Here is a 16201-nt window from a genome sequence, read left to right as displayed (position 1 = left end):
CCATTTTCTCCTTCATGAAGATGACCCCCCCCCAAAGGACAGCTTCCTCTCATGTTGCAGGGGTGCATGAATGTTGTCAGCCAGAGAGGAGACAGGAGGACTGGCCCCTCAGTAAAGCCTCCGTGTAATCCCGAGACACAACTTTGAATCACAGTCCCTGAGGAGTTAATACCTTGATCCTTTGTCATCAAATGCCTTATCTTTTGACCTTGGCCATTTAGGAGGTGACCCTTCTTACCTGGACTCATACTGACATTGTCCACAGTTGGACTACAGAAATCAGCTCCCGTTTTTCCCGTTACTTCATATCCCTGGCAGATCTTTAGCATTTCTTCCTGTTTCTCCCTGCATGCAAATATTTATATTCCACAACCTTCTTCACGTTGTAGAAAAGACAAGAAGACATTCCTAGGAGTCTCAAGTTGAGGAAGGAGTGGTAATACTTCTCCTTTGTGCCTCCTAGAAAAGAAATAGAGTTGGCTGAGAATGAGCCAGAATCTAAGAATGAGGAAGGATAGAAGTGAGCCCATTGCTCGTCTGCTTGCTTGCTTCATTCACTCATTCCTCCAGTATTTACAGTTCGTTGTTCTGAGCCAAGCACTGTGCAAGGAATGAATCTCAGGTGTTGCCCCTCAAGTTTGGTAATCCTTTAGGAGACCTGGCTTTCGAATAGGAAAAGTGTAGTTGGCAATAGAGAAACGCTGAGAGAGAAGAAAATCTATGCACGGGCTTTAACAGGACAATTCAGTGTTGGTTGGCAGGGGAAGTTGGTCCAGGACTTCCATGCGATTGTGGCCCACATGGGGTTGAGTTTGAGAAACACTGGGTTGCATGTTTTCAAGGACTTTGGCAATTCTCTGGGCCAACACCCCTATAGTGAAGAAATGCATATGTTCAGGGTAGAAGGGCAGGTTGATGTTGTGCATGAGCCCACAGACACAATTCCATTCATGGTTTTCTCCTGGATGTTTAGGCTAAATCTAAGCCTTGGGATTTTAAAAGGATCTGTTACCTTTGTCTTTATTTGTAATTAATTGTTTTGGTAACTATAGAAGTAATCCATGCTTATTGTGGGAACTTTGGACAATAGCGGAGGAAAAACATGAACAGAGTTATGTCTGAGTGGTGAGATAATTAATGTTTTGGTCTGTTTACTGTCTTTCTGATAAGGTGGGGTGCTTATCTCTATCTCTAATACATCATGAAAATTTTTCCAAATCACCAGTTGAGTTTCAAACCTGGTTTTCTTGTGTAATTTATTTACCCATTTTTCTGTATGTTTCTCTATGTAGGCTGGTTCCATTTTTATACATTTATAAACAAAACTGTGGTAAACATCCTTGTACTCATTCAAAGTAATTTCCTTAGTACATTTCTAGAAGTAGAATTACCGAGTCATTGCTTTATACACTCTTAAAAGTTGATAGTAACATCCTTATATTGTCTATTTCCAATAAGATGGGGACCTTGGAAAGGGAAGGAAGAATCATAAGTTGCTTGCTTTTTTCTGTAATACCCCCACCCCCCAGCCCCTGACTTCTGTCTTTGCCTGAGGGTCTCAGACATGTCCTATTTACTCGTGTCTGGAGTCACTGCTGGATTTGAGGAACATCTCTGGAACCAAAACCAGACCAAGGAATCATATGAGATTTGTAAGAAGCTGGCTTGACTCCTCCCAGGGCCAGAGTGGCCCTTCTACCAATAAAACCAACATAGGCCAGAGGGTTGGGGACTCTGTGACATCAATCCAGGGCACATTTACAGCAATGGCCCCTGTTATTTTGTGTCCAGACTGATCAGGAATGTGGGAGTTATCCTGGGGAGAGCAAGAGAATGTGAATTTATTTCTAGTCTGGTACTGCCACACCATACGCTTTGGGACCTTGAGGGGGGTTGTCTAACTCTTAGTAAAATGAAGACCATGTGATCAGAAAGGCCCCTTCAGCTGGTTTTCCCAGAATCCACGGCTTTGGATTTACCAAGACGTGATACGGTTGTCCGAGTGATTTCACTTTGGGCTGTCAGCATCTCAGGGGTCCATTCATAGATCCTTCTTGGTCATCCACCACCCACGGATCATGACATGACGTGCCCGTGACAGTGACCTCCCTCCTGCCCTCCTATTTACATATTTATGCTCCTTCCACTGAAGCATTTTTTGTGTGTGCCCATTTGGCAGAAACTTAAACATTTGTTTTCCTTTTAATTTCAAGATTGAAACTTCAAAAGCATTCCATAAAATACTTCCATAAAACATTAGTTCTGAGCATTGAGAAAACTGTGGTTCTTTGAAAATGGAAATGATTAGTGTTTCTAACTGGACACAGGGGCAGAGCATTTTGTGCATCTTGTGTATCTCCTTTTTCTCTGTGCTGAGCTGGTGGTTAAGTGATGTTGGAAAGGGAGTCCAGCACCATCTCTGCTTTAAATTAAGATATCTTCTCCCTGAACTTTAAGAAAATCACAACCACAACTTGAATTTTCTCTGCAGAGAAATAAAATATGCTAACCTACAGAATGATGTGAGGAAATGTTTGTCTGTTTGGTCGCTCTTCTGTGTGAATGAGCCACCCTAAAATAAGAAAATTATTATTAATTGTTATTATTTCTAATTATTGGAGAGTAAACTTAAAAACCTCATATTTCCACCGATGTAAAATATAGATTTCTTTCATCTTTATGATCTCATGAGGATGAGATAATTAAGTAGGAAATTAAATTGTACATCCATAACTTAATAATGTTGTGCTTTTTCTTTTCAACCGTGAAGCCATATTTGAATCTGTTTGCTTTTTTCCATAATGGATGAGTGACGCAAATAAATGGGGTTAGCTTCCGCTACCAACTTACAGAGAGTATCCACATTCTTTTTAGTCTCTATTGGAATTTCATTTTAAAAATTCAAACTAGAGATATTCCTTAGTAACAATTAAAAAGAAGCATTTAGATATACTTAAGATAATTCTAATTGAGTGTTCTCTAAGAAGAGTAGTTTTCAGGAATATATACGGTCATGAGCAGGTGATACTGTGTTTTATAAACTAAATGCTTTATAAATATTATTTATAAATATAAATCTTATTTCATCTCATGTAATTATTCATTTCCAGAATCAGTTGCTTGCACAATTTCCTCCCTTTCTCTTCACTTTCCAACACTTCCTTCTTTTTTTCCCTGTTGTTTTGGACCTAACAATAAAATGCCCACTACAGGTATCCACAGCTACATGTTGTTCCTTACTGAGTTTTTTTAAACTGCCCTATTTGCCATATTTCTCCCCAGTTTTATAGAGTCGTAGTGACCAGCAGTATAGGGAGAACGCCAAATGCCACTGCTGACCCATGGAGTAACCAGTGCTGGTGTACCTTCTGTGGATGCACCTTGATTAGTTTCTTCCTTTTCAAGTTAAGTTTGTAGTTTAGAGATCAGTTTAAGTCCATCTGGTTTGAAATCAGGGTATAAAATCAGTAAAAATCATTTTAGAGTGTGACCTCTAGCCTTCAGCAAAGATTATTCCATTATTTCATATGGTCACTTAGCATACATTCTCTGGGGACCTGCTCTGCACCTGCTACAGTGTTCAGTCCCAAGCATACAAAGATGGATATACTCAAGGTCCCTGCCTCCCTGCAGGTGTATGGGGCAAATCATGGTCTGGAGTCCAGCTGCCCCAGATCCTATGGCTCCATCACTGACCACATGAGCAAGTTACTCCCCTAGCCCTGTTTCCTCATCTTGTAAATGAGACCATTTTCTTAGGTTCTTTTTTTTTTGCTCCTTTTAGCTGTAATATTGTCAGCCTCTGATGATGGCATATTTTTCTTGGAATTGCATTATTACTGTTTGGGCTCACCATCTACATGTTGTAGTTAAAAATAAACAGGGGGACTCCAGGGTTTCCAGTCCTGCATGTAAAAAGCTTGGGAGTCCCCACTTTATCCCAACAGTAAGAAAGAAGCTGCACAGACTGAAAAATCAACAACTCTTCTTGGATCCATAGGAGAGGGGAGGACCCAGGGCAAACCACTGCTCCTGAGATGAGAGACATAGACAGGCCAGTACAGGGAGTCAGGGATCCCGGGAGTAGAGACCCTCAGGCAATGCAAGGGAGCAAAGATAGTCTCTTCCGCAAGTGCTGCTGGAACAACTGGATGGCCACATGAAAAAAAATGAATCTAGACACAGATCTTACACCCTTCACAAAACTTAGTTCAAAATGGATTATAAACCTAAATGTAAAACACAAAACTATAAAACATCTAGATGAGAACATAGGAGAAAGCCCAGATGACCTTGGGAATGGCGATGCCTTTTTATTTTTATTTATTTATTTACTTTTGAGAGAGAATGTGAGCAGGGAGAGGGGGTGAAGGGGCAGAGGGAGAAGGAGAGAGAGAGAATCTCAAGCAGGCTCTATGCTCAGCGTGGAGCCTGATGTGGGGCTTGATCTCACCCTGAGATCATGACCTGAGCCAAAATCAAGAGCCAAGACTCTTAACAGACTGAGCCACCCAGACGCCCCTGGTGATGCCTTTTTAGATACAACACCAAAGGCACGATCCGTGAATGAAAGAATTGACAAGCTGGACCTTATTAAAATTATAAAACTCCTGCAAAAGACAATTTCAAGAGAATTAGAAAAGCCACAGGCTGGGGAACAAATATTTGCAAAAGACACATCTGAAAAGGGGCTATTATCCAAAATATACAAGGAATTCTTAAAACTCAACAATAAGAATACAAACAATGGCCTAAAAAATGGGCCAAAGCGTTTAGCAGACACCTCACCAAAGAAAATACACAGATGGCAAATCAGCATATGAAAAGATGTTCCACATCATACATCATCAGGGAAACTCAAAACAGTAAAATACCACTGTGCACCTATCAGAATGGCAAAATTCCCAAACACGGGCGCCACCAAATGCTGGCAAGGATGTGGAGAGACGACATAAACTTTTGTACACTGCTGGTGAGAATGCAAAATGGTACAGCCACTTTACAAGACAGATTGGCACTTCCTTACAAACCTAAACCTATTCCTACCGTACGATGCGGCAGTCGCGCTCCTTGGTCTTTACCCAAAGGAGCTAAGAACCTAGGTCCACCCAAAAACCTGCACATGGATGTTTGTAGCAGCTTTCTTCATCAGTGCCCAAACAGGGAAGCAAGCATTCAGTAGGTGAACAGATAAACAAACCGTGGTCCATCCAGACAGTGGAATAGTATTCAGCACGGAGAAGGTTTGAGCCGTCAAGCCAGGAAAAGACATGGAGGGTCCTTAAATGCATATTACCAAGTGAAAGAAGCCAGTCTGGAAAGGCCACACACTATGTGACTCCAGCTCTGTGACATTCTAGGAAAGACGAAACGAGGGAGATAGAAAAAGAACAGTAGTTGCTGGGGGAGGAGTGGGGAGGTGAACAGGCAGAGCACCAGGGATTTTTAGGGTGCCGAACATACTCTGTGTGATATTACAGTGAGAGATGTGTCCTTACACGTTCGTCCAAACCCATGGAATGCTGTGAATCCTCAGGTAAACCATGGACTCTGGGCGATTATGATGTGTCAAGGTAGGGTCATCCTTGGTAAAAATGTAGCACTCTGGTGAACGATGTGGCTCATGGCAGAGGCCGTGAATGTTGTAAGGGAGGGGGCACGTGGGAAATCTCTGGAGCCTTCCCCTCGATTCTGAAGTAAACCCGGACCTGCTTTATAAAAATTAAGTCCCTTTAAAAAATAACAACAAAATAAAAAGGGGGCAGCCCAAGAGGTAAGGCCTAACTTAAGAGCTTCTGTCTCAAATTAAAATTTTTGAACCTCCAGTAATATCTGCCTTTTCTTTTCCCCCAATTTTGCTCATATGTTGTTCATAAATCTTAACTCTTAACGATGGGGTTTTGGCTCCCTGTTAGGTGAAATAGTTCATTTAACTTAAGCCAAAGCCAGACTCAGAGCAGCCTGGGAATCGTTAGGCAGCTTCCCTTCTTCCCAATACATCAGGAGTCTCTGTATGGTTCCTTCTTGTTTATTTTTAGGGCGAGGAGGAGATGTTTTGGACTCCCCCGTGGTGGTGGTTAGGTTGCAGTATTGTCTATGTAGCTGGAACATAAACTGGGATTCGGCCCCTGCTTTGAAGTGGTAACATCATGAATGGCCCATCAGTGGAGTGCAGCCTGGTTCAGCATCCACAGGCCTGATTTCTGCTTGTAATCTGATTACGGGGTTTGAGCTGTTCCAGCCTGCAGCCTCCTGCTCTGCATTTACTATACTTTCAAGGACGAGTGCCTGATTGCTCTAGCCCTGGGCTGTGAAAAATCTCAACCCAGTTTTGCTTAGACGGGCTGAAGGCCACTGCCGGTTGAGAGCACCGAGCTCCAGAGCAGGCTGTGTGAATAAACTTTCTATGTGCAACCATGTTCAGAAGCCCAGAGATTGCTGGCTGTCTGGGAGCTTTCAAGTTCCCTGAGAAACAAGGTAAGGCAAGAGAAAGAGGACTTGCACTTGCGGGTTTATTTTATAACAGGAAGAATGCCTTGCATCCTCCATTCTACCTTGTGTTCTCCTGTGTCCCGTTAGTTACAGTTTCTTCAAAGGACACTTGAAAGATCCTACTGAGTTTATAAATTAACTTACTTTGTGGCTGAAAAATGTGAGGTTATTTTTTTGTTTTGTTTTTTCCTATAGTAGGTTAGAGATACTACTGAACCATGGAAGCCTTTATGCAGGAAAAATTGCACATTCAATCACAATGCCCAAACTTTGGGTCCAGTTCTGGATGTGCTGTGCTTTACCTAAAATAGTTTTCTAAACCGAATGCTATATATACTAAATTATTTCCAGTAGACAGTGGTGTTTGTCTTTTTATTAAATCTTCATGTGATACTCTTTGGAACAAAATGTTGTTTTTGTAGTGGCTTCCTTTTGAGTTCAGAGGAAAATGCATGCTTTCCATTTAACTACTGGAGTGGCACCGCGGATTCTGTTCACTGATTGAACAAAACTGAAATGCTGAAGTTATTTTGACCGTCACATGTGAAATTCAGGCAGTCTGTGTCCAAGTCTTTTACAGCACAAATGCACTTTTAGGAGGTGATTTGAACAGACCTCAGGTTCAGGAATTTTCTTCTACAACATTTGGTAGCTTTTTGAACTGAGTTCTCTCTTTTTTTAAAATACATAACAAGATATTTGTATAAGTAGGAAAAAAGCTTAGGTGTTTAGTTGGCATGATACCTTTCATTTTATTATATCTCTCTAGTTGGTAAGAATTGCCAAATCCCAGGATTCTGTATGTGTTTTGCTGGATAATGACATGTCAACATCTGGTCTATTTTGTACCTGCTTTTCCTCAGGCTTCTGCCCCCAAATATTAAACAGTAAAAGGCACTTGCTTAGAAGTCTGTGTAAGTGGAGTCTGCTTGTGGTTTTCTTGGTGGACAAATGGTTACTATACCAAAAGCTGTAAAACAGATTACTTGCCATTAGACTGGTATAAATTTGTCTCTGCCTGGTTTTGATTAACTGGTCCACCCGGATGTATGTTTTTGCTGCATGGGATTGTTACCACCTGTCTTTACATAATACATATCTTATCTTCAAAAATAAAGAAAGAAATTGTTAATTTGATGTGTTGTTATTGTTTAGATTTTAATGACGACAATAAAAACAGCGGACTTGTTCCCCTGCTCCTCATTAACCCCTCCACGTACATATTCTTTAAAGGCATCTCAAATATATCAGGCGGCGATGAGTTTCACTGTTTCTGTTTACCTGGACCGAAAACTGTTAAATGTTTTTTCTCCTTTTTTCCCTCTGAGTATGTAACTGTGCTATTCAGTATTTAATTGCTTTGAGTTATTCTTGTAGCTATAACAAATTTAAATGATAGTATTTTGAACTATGTCAGGTCCGCCCCCCCCCGACCACCTGCAGAGTTATGTTGGCTAAATTTCAGGAGAGGAAGAAACTTTGCCTATGTAAAAATGTATGTTGTGGAATTTGATATTTAAAAGGTATCATTTTTGTATTCATATTTCTTGTCTGGTTATTGGTTTCCTTTTTCTTAAGTTATATGTTCAAAGGGACTTTGAAGAATTTTTTTTTTCCATTTGGAGTTTTTTTTTTTTTTTAAACAAAACTTGTGTTATCTATTTCAATGTTACATTTTTTCTTTCCCCTTAGATTTCAACCAGAGAAACTTAAACTGCGTTGGATTACCAAGTCAAAGAAAAGTGTCAAGGTAAAGTGGTCTTTGCATAAGGAATCATAAGTTTGGAAGATTTGTGGTAGCTTTTAGAATTATTCTCCTAAATTCCTAATTCATGAGTTTGAATGTTTGGCAATATGTTTTCTCCCCAGAGTTTGATTTATTAAAATATATGAAGCAAGCTGACCTAATAGTACGTTCAGCCAAAAAAGATTCTTTTTGTATTCATTAATGCTTTTTATGGGAACTGTTTGCAGATCAGATATAATTTTGAACCTGTAAAGGGCTATTATCTTTTCTTTCTTGTACCTGCCTCCAAGTGTGGGATGTTCTTTTGCAGTCTGTCCATCAAGTAAGAGAGCTTTTGATTTTTTAAGAAAAACTTTAGCCTTGTTCTTCTGTCCTTCCACCTTTCCTTCTTCCCTCCTTCCCTCCCTGCCCCCATCCAGTCCATCTGTCCAGTGAGGTCTTTTTTTTTTTTTTTTTATTTTTTTTTTATTTTTTTTTTTTTTTTTTATTAGAGAGAGAGAGAGAGAGAGCACAAGCAGGGTGAGGGAGAGGGAGAACCGGGCTTCCCGCAGAGTAGGGAGCCCAACGCAGGACTTGATCCCAGGACACTGGGTTCATGACCCGAGCCACAGGCAGATGCTCAACTGACTGAGCCACCCAGGCATCCCCCAGTGAGGTCTTTTAACCATTCTGCACTTCATTTCCCTTGACTGCAAGATGTTATGGGTACAAATTTGATTTACCTAATGTGCTAAGACGCTGTGGTACATAATCATTAATATAAGCTCTTGTAAAAATTAAAGTTTGTGCCAAACAAGATAGCTGTATCTCAGAGGCTTCTTAGTAGATCACTGTCCCTAATAGATTTTGAGATTTTCACGTGAAGACACAAAGTTATTATCCGTAAGATATGCAGGCATCAATCCCAATCTACATTCATGACGGTAGAAGGACCCAACCCTGATGTAACCCTCATTCCACTCAGATGCTTTTGTTCCTAATGTATCATGTATGACATTGTTTCTTTACTATAAAGGGTTTGCATTTCAATGGCATTGAATAAATAGATGTCCTCATCAGACTGAGCCTGGTCCTGCATTGAAAATGACATAATTGATCTTGTGAGCACATTAGATGAGATAAAGCCTTGATGGATTTGATCCGTGTCTTAGTATGAGGCCAACTAGAGCAGTAATGAGCCAGGGTCATCAGTAAGGCTGTCTATCTTATTTAACTCAGGAAATCTTAACTTTTCTGGTGCTTGACACAGTCTCCCATATTTCTCATCTTTGCCATATTTTTGGTAGAATCTAATCTAAGGCTGTAAGCCTTAGATTAGTTAGTTCCAGCTACTATAACAAAATACTATAGACTGGATGGCTTATAAACAGCAGAAATTTATTTCTCACAATTCTGGAGGCTGGAAGTCTGAGATCAGGGTGCCAGCATATTAGGGTGAGGGCCCTCTCTCAGGTTGCAGACTGCCAACTTCTTGTACCCTCATTTGGTGGAATAAGCTGGAGAGATCACTGGGTCTCTCAGGGGGGTTGTTTTATTTTAATTGAAGTATAGTCAATCTCTGGGTCTCTTTTTCTAAGGACACTATTCTCGTTCATGAAGTCTTTACCCTGTGACCTCTCACCTTCCAAAGTCCCCACCTCCTAGTATCATCACATTTGGGGGTTAGGATGTCAACGTCTGAATCTGGGAATACAGATGTTCAGACCAGAGTAGCTTAGTTCCCAGTTCATCCCTAGCGGCCTGGTGTAGCTGTACTAGAGCTAGTAAGTGACTATGAAAAAGGAAGAAGAGGAAAGCATTGCTTATCTTACTTAAGGATAGCAGAAGTGTGAACTAGGTCAGGCGTTCCAGTAGAGACAGATTCAGAGGGACACCGCTGCTCTAAAATGGTGGACAGTATCTCCACTGGACCCATGCAAATTACAGCCTCCTTGCCACGAACTAGAGTAAAATAGGCTGGAGATGCAAGCACTTGCCTCCTTCAAAGCAGTCTGGTCGACCAGACGCCAGAGGTGCAAACAGGAGGTAGTGGACTTTGATCTCTCCTATCCTGTAATGTGAACTCCAGTAGAAGAGTGAACAGATTGGAGGGAGCCTTTCCCAGCGTGGGTGCTCACTAATCACCGTCATGGTGTAGCCCCATTTTGTCAAAGGTAGGCGCTAGTAACTGCGGAATATCCTGTCTTCACTTTCCTAAAATTTCGCCTTGTCTCTACAGCTGGTATTTAAGTAGGTTAATGGGACACATTAAAAAAAAAAATTATGGAGGCAGGGAGCAATCTCTTCTTAGATTATTGAAGCAGAGGGAAGGAGGTAGAGTATGAAAAGTTTAGTCCTGAAGAGAGCACTAGTTCAGAGGAGATGGAAAATACATAAAAAATACAAAAGGTGCTTCTTAATAGTAGAAACTTTTAAAATATAATTCAAAAATCAAGACTGTAGCGTTTAGTTATATATGGAGAGTTATATATTTCATATTGAATTACAGACTCATACTTTTAGTTTAGCTGTGGCAACCCATCCATGCCTATGGAGGTTGTCGGGCAGAGACTCCTTGTGCCAGGGGTGATGGTCCGTGAAGAGGAGAGTGCCATCCAGCATGTGGAGCTCAGTGCTTTGGAGTCATCTATTGTGTGAGTTAGGCTTAGGCTCCACCAGTCACACTGCTTGGTACCCCTGACTCAAAAAAGTGAGAGGAAGATGATGTTAGGGCTCTTTGGGGTATTTGTGTTTTACTAGCCGTTAGATGATCAGAAGGACATACTCTTCCACAAATGTTCCAGAATCCTTTTTTTTTTTTTTTTTTTTGAGAGAGAGTGTGTGCTAGCATATGGCAGGGAGGGGCAGAGGGAGAAGGAGAGAGAGAATCTTAAGCGGGCTCCACACTCAGCGCAGAGCCGGACAGGGAACTCAATCTCACGACCCTGAGATCGTGAGTCGCCTAACCGACTGAGCCACTCAGGAGCCACTATGAATCAATAATTTGAAATGAGACACTTGCAATATGTTCTACAAATAAGAAACCAGGATACCATGAGAGAAAACAACAGAGGTGCATGATATAGATTTGGTCTGCAGTGAGGCAGGCACTGGGTCAGGGGGTTTCTTCCTTGAGGAACTGACCTTAATCTGAGACCCAGAACAGGAGCCAGACTCAGTCAGGACGGGGAGGAGGGAACTCAGAGTAAACACCATTTACAGTAAACCATGCTAGGAGCCATGAGCGCGTTTCCTGACAGCGCTTGGGTTTTCCGTTGGTTCCTGACCAACTGTGAAAAGGCTGTCCTTTTTATTGGTCCTGACACTCTTGTAGCTTGTTTGAAGAACGTAAGTTTAGGGGGTGTCAGGGGATGACTCGGAAACCCCACTATAGAAGTTCAGAAAAATGTTTAGCTGGGGAGCAGTTTCTTAGTCTTCATTAGCAGCTTTTTGATAAGCACAAAAAAGGGGGAAAATAGAAGCATGCAGATATTTATGTTTGAAAATACAAGATAATATTTGTACCCCAAGGTCAATGGCCTGAGAAACTGAATATTTCAGGGATTGGACCATTTTGTTTTAATACAGAATTCTTTTCCTGAGACTTGAGTTGCCCAAAGAAAGGGCAGAACTTTATCAAGATGTTTACGCAAACAGCTAAATAACCAGTTACAATAGCATGCCATTCTTTAAGAAGGCTACATTTCTACAGTTATCTAATTCTGTAGGTTTATACTAAGTCATACATCTGAATAAAACACTGAAGAAGAATTGTCACTGCATCATGATTCACTGTTTAGAAGTCAGTGCTAATTCCACATTTCTGACCTAAGTAGGTGTCTTTAAGCCATCTGGAGTGTGGTTTAAAAAGACTACTTAATCTCAAGACTTTTTATTAAATAATATGAATACCTGGCAGTCATATTTATGGAATATAAACCCTACCACATTGATAAGCAACAAGTAAGATTTCAGATGAACTTGGTTCTAGAAGATGGATGCATCCCCCAGTTTGGAATGTGCGGCAGCTCCTTGAAATTGAATTTACGCATGGGGTATAGATGATTCGTGTGTCCCACTTACCTAGTATGCACAGCACCTTCCTCAGTCCAGTCCCCCCCTCACACCTCTATGGGCATGCACCCCTGCAGAGCGGAGATGCAAAGGGAGGACGAGCCCATGGTGAAGGTCAACTTTGCACTGATCTTCAGCCTTTGCAAGCCTGTCGTTCACCTCTCTGAAGGTGATCATATCACTGGGGAATATTAGTTTTTCTGTTTTCATGCTGGGTTTTCTTCCGGCGTTGCAGCAGCTCTGTCATCTTGCCCAACCCTGGGCATGCTCCCGCGGAGGCCCATGGGGTTGGTGCCCTGCAGCTCGGGGGCCCCTGCACACAGTGTGAGAGGAGCTAGATTTGTGTCTCATCCTTGGGCAAACCATGTAACAGCTTCCTAATCTGCAAACCAAGGATGATGATAGTGCCAGTGGGGTGCTGGGGCTCTCTCGCACCTCCTCGCAAGAGTGAGTATGTGCCTCTCTTTCAGCTTGGAGTCCAGAGAGCCCTGTGGGAAGCTTGAAAATTGGCCACAGTGGGAGTATTGACCCCATCAGCAAAGACTGCAAAGCATGTGCTAAGCGGAAGGGGGCAGGAGAGCAAGAGGAAGGAGCCTGTTATTAAACGTTTCTCAGCACAGCACTGAGTAGTTCAGGCCTCACGGGGTCTTACGAAGATAATTAAGATTGATTATACCTGGAATATGCCTAGTTAGAGAAGAAAAGTACACAGTGCCTAGTCCCTTATTCTTCCCCCCTTCATTTCCTCCTCCATTCCAAGCCAAGTTTTCATGAGCCTTTCAGGCCTGTTCACCATGCTTTGATTTCTTGGTTGTTTGAAGGCATGTGTCACTTTACCATAAATTCAACCCTGAAGGAAAGCATGTACATAACCTAGACAAGCTGCTGATTTTCTGAGGAAGAGAAGAACACAGAAAGGTTGAGTGATTAATCCAAGCTTCCACAGCTGTGGGGCGAGTGGCTCCAGAAGAGGGTGTCCATCCCAACCGAGGCGTCCAACTCTCAGCTCAGCCATGTTGTTACCCCCTGACGCCATGCCACCTGCCTGTGCTGACAAAAAAGTCATAGTAATACAACTATAAATAAATGAAAAAAGCTACCATTTAACTCCCTGAAATAAAATTTTTACTTGTAATCCACACGCACGTATTTCACTACGTATAACAGTCACGTAACTTTTGTTTTGCAATTTTTACACTTAACATCATACATCTTGATTCACATTGACTTTAAACATTATTAATGGAATAATTTAATTTTTAGCTTTCAGAAAGAGTTCTGGCTTGAAGATAAAGAACAGCTTGCTAACCACAAAAGAAGAGTCGATGCTAAGATTTTAACTGCACTTCCGAAAGGTGAGATTTCTCTAAATGGTTAACCAGTGTCCTGGGCACCTAAGTATTGTGTCACCTGATTTTCTTTGAGGGAAAATCATTCCCTAATCTCCAGTGTATACCCTCCATTGTGTTCTGTTGTGCCTATTCCAAGAGTTAACCTCAATGAAGGTACCTCCCTTCTTGCGTGTTTCATCTATACCTTTCTCCGTGTCCTTTCTTGTTCATTTTAGGCGTCCTTGGGTATTCCCTGGGCGCCGGGTGGGGAGGGTGGCAGAGGGAGCCAGCATAGAATCAACCTTCATTATCTCTCCTACCTTTCACTTTCTCCAGGGGCAGTGAGTTTTGCTCATAAGCCCATATCTGCTCTGTCCACTCTGCCCACTCCCTCCGCCTCTTGGTGCCTGCCAGGGTTGTTGCATTTACACTGAGTATCTTAGAGCTCCCTGCCAAGCAGCACGCTGGGCTTCCAGTGCACACTGGAAGGTAGGCACTCAGATGTTCGGTGAATTAGTATTTTCATTGGTAAAGATGGAAGTGCAATAAAACATTTGCACCTGCCATCAGCAAACTACCCCTGTGTTTTGCCTGAGAAATGATGTAAATGTTAACCAGATCTTTGTGTCCCCCAACTCTAACACTGGCAGAGGGGAGTACCAGCTCACAAACTGCCTTCATCCCAGATCAGCTGTGTAAGAAGAAACAGGTTTGATGAGAGGTCAGATTTTTTTTCTTTTTTGTCCTCTGAAAGAAAAAAACAAACATGAGATCAAACCCAAAAGAAATTAGACCAGAAAAAAATATTCTTTTAATAGAAACTAAATCTAGTTTAAAAGGCCCACTGATAAATGGGCGTACATCCTGAGGAACTGAATAGGTGATATGCTTAGACATAGTCTAATGAGGATGGATATTTGAAGGACCCCAGGGATTTGGCCTTGTGAAAAAATTTAAACAGGGACATTTTGCAATTTTCAAGTATTTAGAAAACTGTCAACTGAAATACAGACTTATTCCATGTTGCCCCAGAGGCCCTAGAACAAGAATACTGTGTTGAATTACAGGGAAGTAGGTGAGATCAAAGGAGAGAGACAATTCTGATAGTTCGTGGGACCTGCGAATGAAATGGGCTGCATTACGATCTCATCTCCTCCTGTTGGCTCTTCAAGGAAGGTCATGGGCTTCCATGGGAAGGGCACCTGCTGTGGGTTCCCGCCTGGATGGCGGGACATGGAAGGGCCCTTCTGATTTTTTAGACTCTTCGTGAAAGGCAAAGAAACTCTGGTTAATCTGGGTCAAACTTAACAATCGATGAAGATGATTCAAACAAAATACAAGAGTGAACAAACTGACTTTAGCAGGATCTTGGAAGATGGGAACGATAGGCAAAGTTCTGTAGCAAAAGCTGCTTCACCATCCTCTCCGTCTACCCTGGTCCTTTTCTTGGAGAGCAACAGTACACGCAATATTAGAGTCGGAGAAATTAGAAGCGATCTATGAGATGCAAGGTTCTTTTCAGGTTCAACAGCTTGTAACTCCATGTATGCCAACATTTAAGAACACGTAAGTTGATTAACCAGTTTCATTAGAAAATGTATCATAATTGGTTATAAAAATGTACTTTTTCACAAATCAAAGATAACACCATGTATTTATCAGATTTATGTTTCCAAGTTCCCAAGATCTTCACAACATGCTTAAAAAGTATCAGAGCCTCTCCTCCCCTGAATTTCACGTAAATTCCCCAGAGTCTTATTTTACACTCCGCACTTCACGAATTTGGGCAGGCATGTTTGGAAAGACCCAAGTATTACCGATAATCTCACTTCTCCATCTTAACAAATATTTTAATGAATCTGTCAGCTCTTGGCAATATAATGGTGAAAGTAGGAATTGATTACAACTTTTCACGGCATAGAGTTTTATGTCTGTTTATATGTTTACAGAAGTTTCTGTTCATTTAGTGAGGAATTCTTGCTTTTGTGAAATTGAGCATTGAAGTGATCATTGGCTTTTTCTGTAGGGGGGCTTCCTTTAACTGTGTATCACCAACAAGTTATCCAAGTGTTAAAAACCTTTACTTATGTAAAGGTGATGCTATTAAAATATATTTTCCACTTAAGAATTATGAAATGAACCAAATATATTACTCTACTTTCTTGATAGCTTTCTTGAGATATAATTCAAACAATATACAATTCATCCATCTAAAGTATACAGGTCAGTGGCTTTTAGCATATCCACAGAGCTGTGCATCCATCCCCACAGTCAGTTTTGGAACACTGTCATTATCCCAAAAAGAAATCCCACACTTCTCAGCTGTCACCTCCCCCCTGCCCTTATTCCTCTAGTTTTGTAATCATTGATTTTATAAGCTGCTTGTCTTTGTATTAGTGGCTGCCATCCAAGTGTAAAAGTTAAAGTGTGTTACTCCTCTGGGAAGTCAGATCTGTTTTCAGGACATGCTGGGTCTGGCCTGTGCTCTTAGCCTGTCAAATGCAGGGTGGGAGAGAGGTGTTCTTGGCAGTCCCCTGCCACTTCTATTTCTTTGGAAGATTCTACTGTACTCGGGTTT

At 41.5% G+C, this 16201-nt stretch overlaps 1 protein-coding gene across 5 annotated transcripts in view; it reads left to right on the top strand.

The window, feature by feature from the left end:
- Positions 1 to 16201, top strand: part of SVIL (supervillin) — a 233511-nt gene that overhangs the window by 117288 nt on the left and 100022 nt on the right. For 3 of the 5 annotated variants that reach the window (XM_073885529.1, XM_073885531.1, XM_073885530.1), the window contains 2 exons: positions 8185 to 8242; positions 13556 to 13647. Coding sequence is in view for 2 of the 5 variants with exons in the window: in XM_073885532.1 (XP_073741633.1) it covers positions 6417 to 6477; positions 8185 to 8242; positions 13556 to 13647 (211 nt within the window). In the remaining 3 variants the exon portion in view is untranslated. Of the gene's footprint in view, positions 1 to 6401; positions 6478 to 8184; positions 8243 to 13555; positions 13648 to 16201 lie in introns of those variants that run through there. The other 2 variants (XM_073885532.1, XM_073885528.1) reach the window with 1 other exon arrangement.

The sequence above is a fragment of the Callorhinus ursinus genome, unplaced genomic scaffold (genome assembly GCF_003265705.2).
Source record: "Callorhinus ursinus isolate GAN/ISIS: 27379988/994484 unplaced genomic scaffold, GSC_fseal_2.0 scaffold62, whole genome shotgun sequence".
Taxonomy (NCBI): domain Eukaryota; kingdom Metazoa; phylum Chordata; class Mammalia; order Carnivora; family Otariidae; genus Callorhinus; species Callorhinus ursinus.
This window is presented reverse-complemented; position numbering and strand designations above follow the sequence as displayed.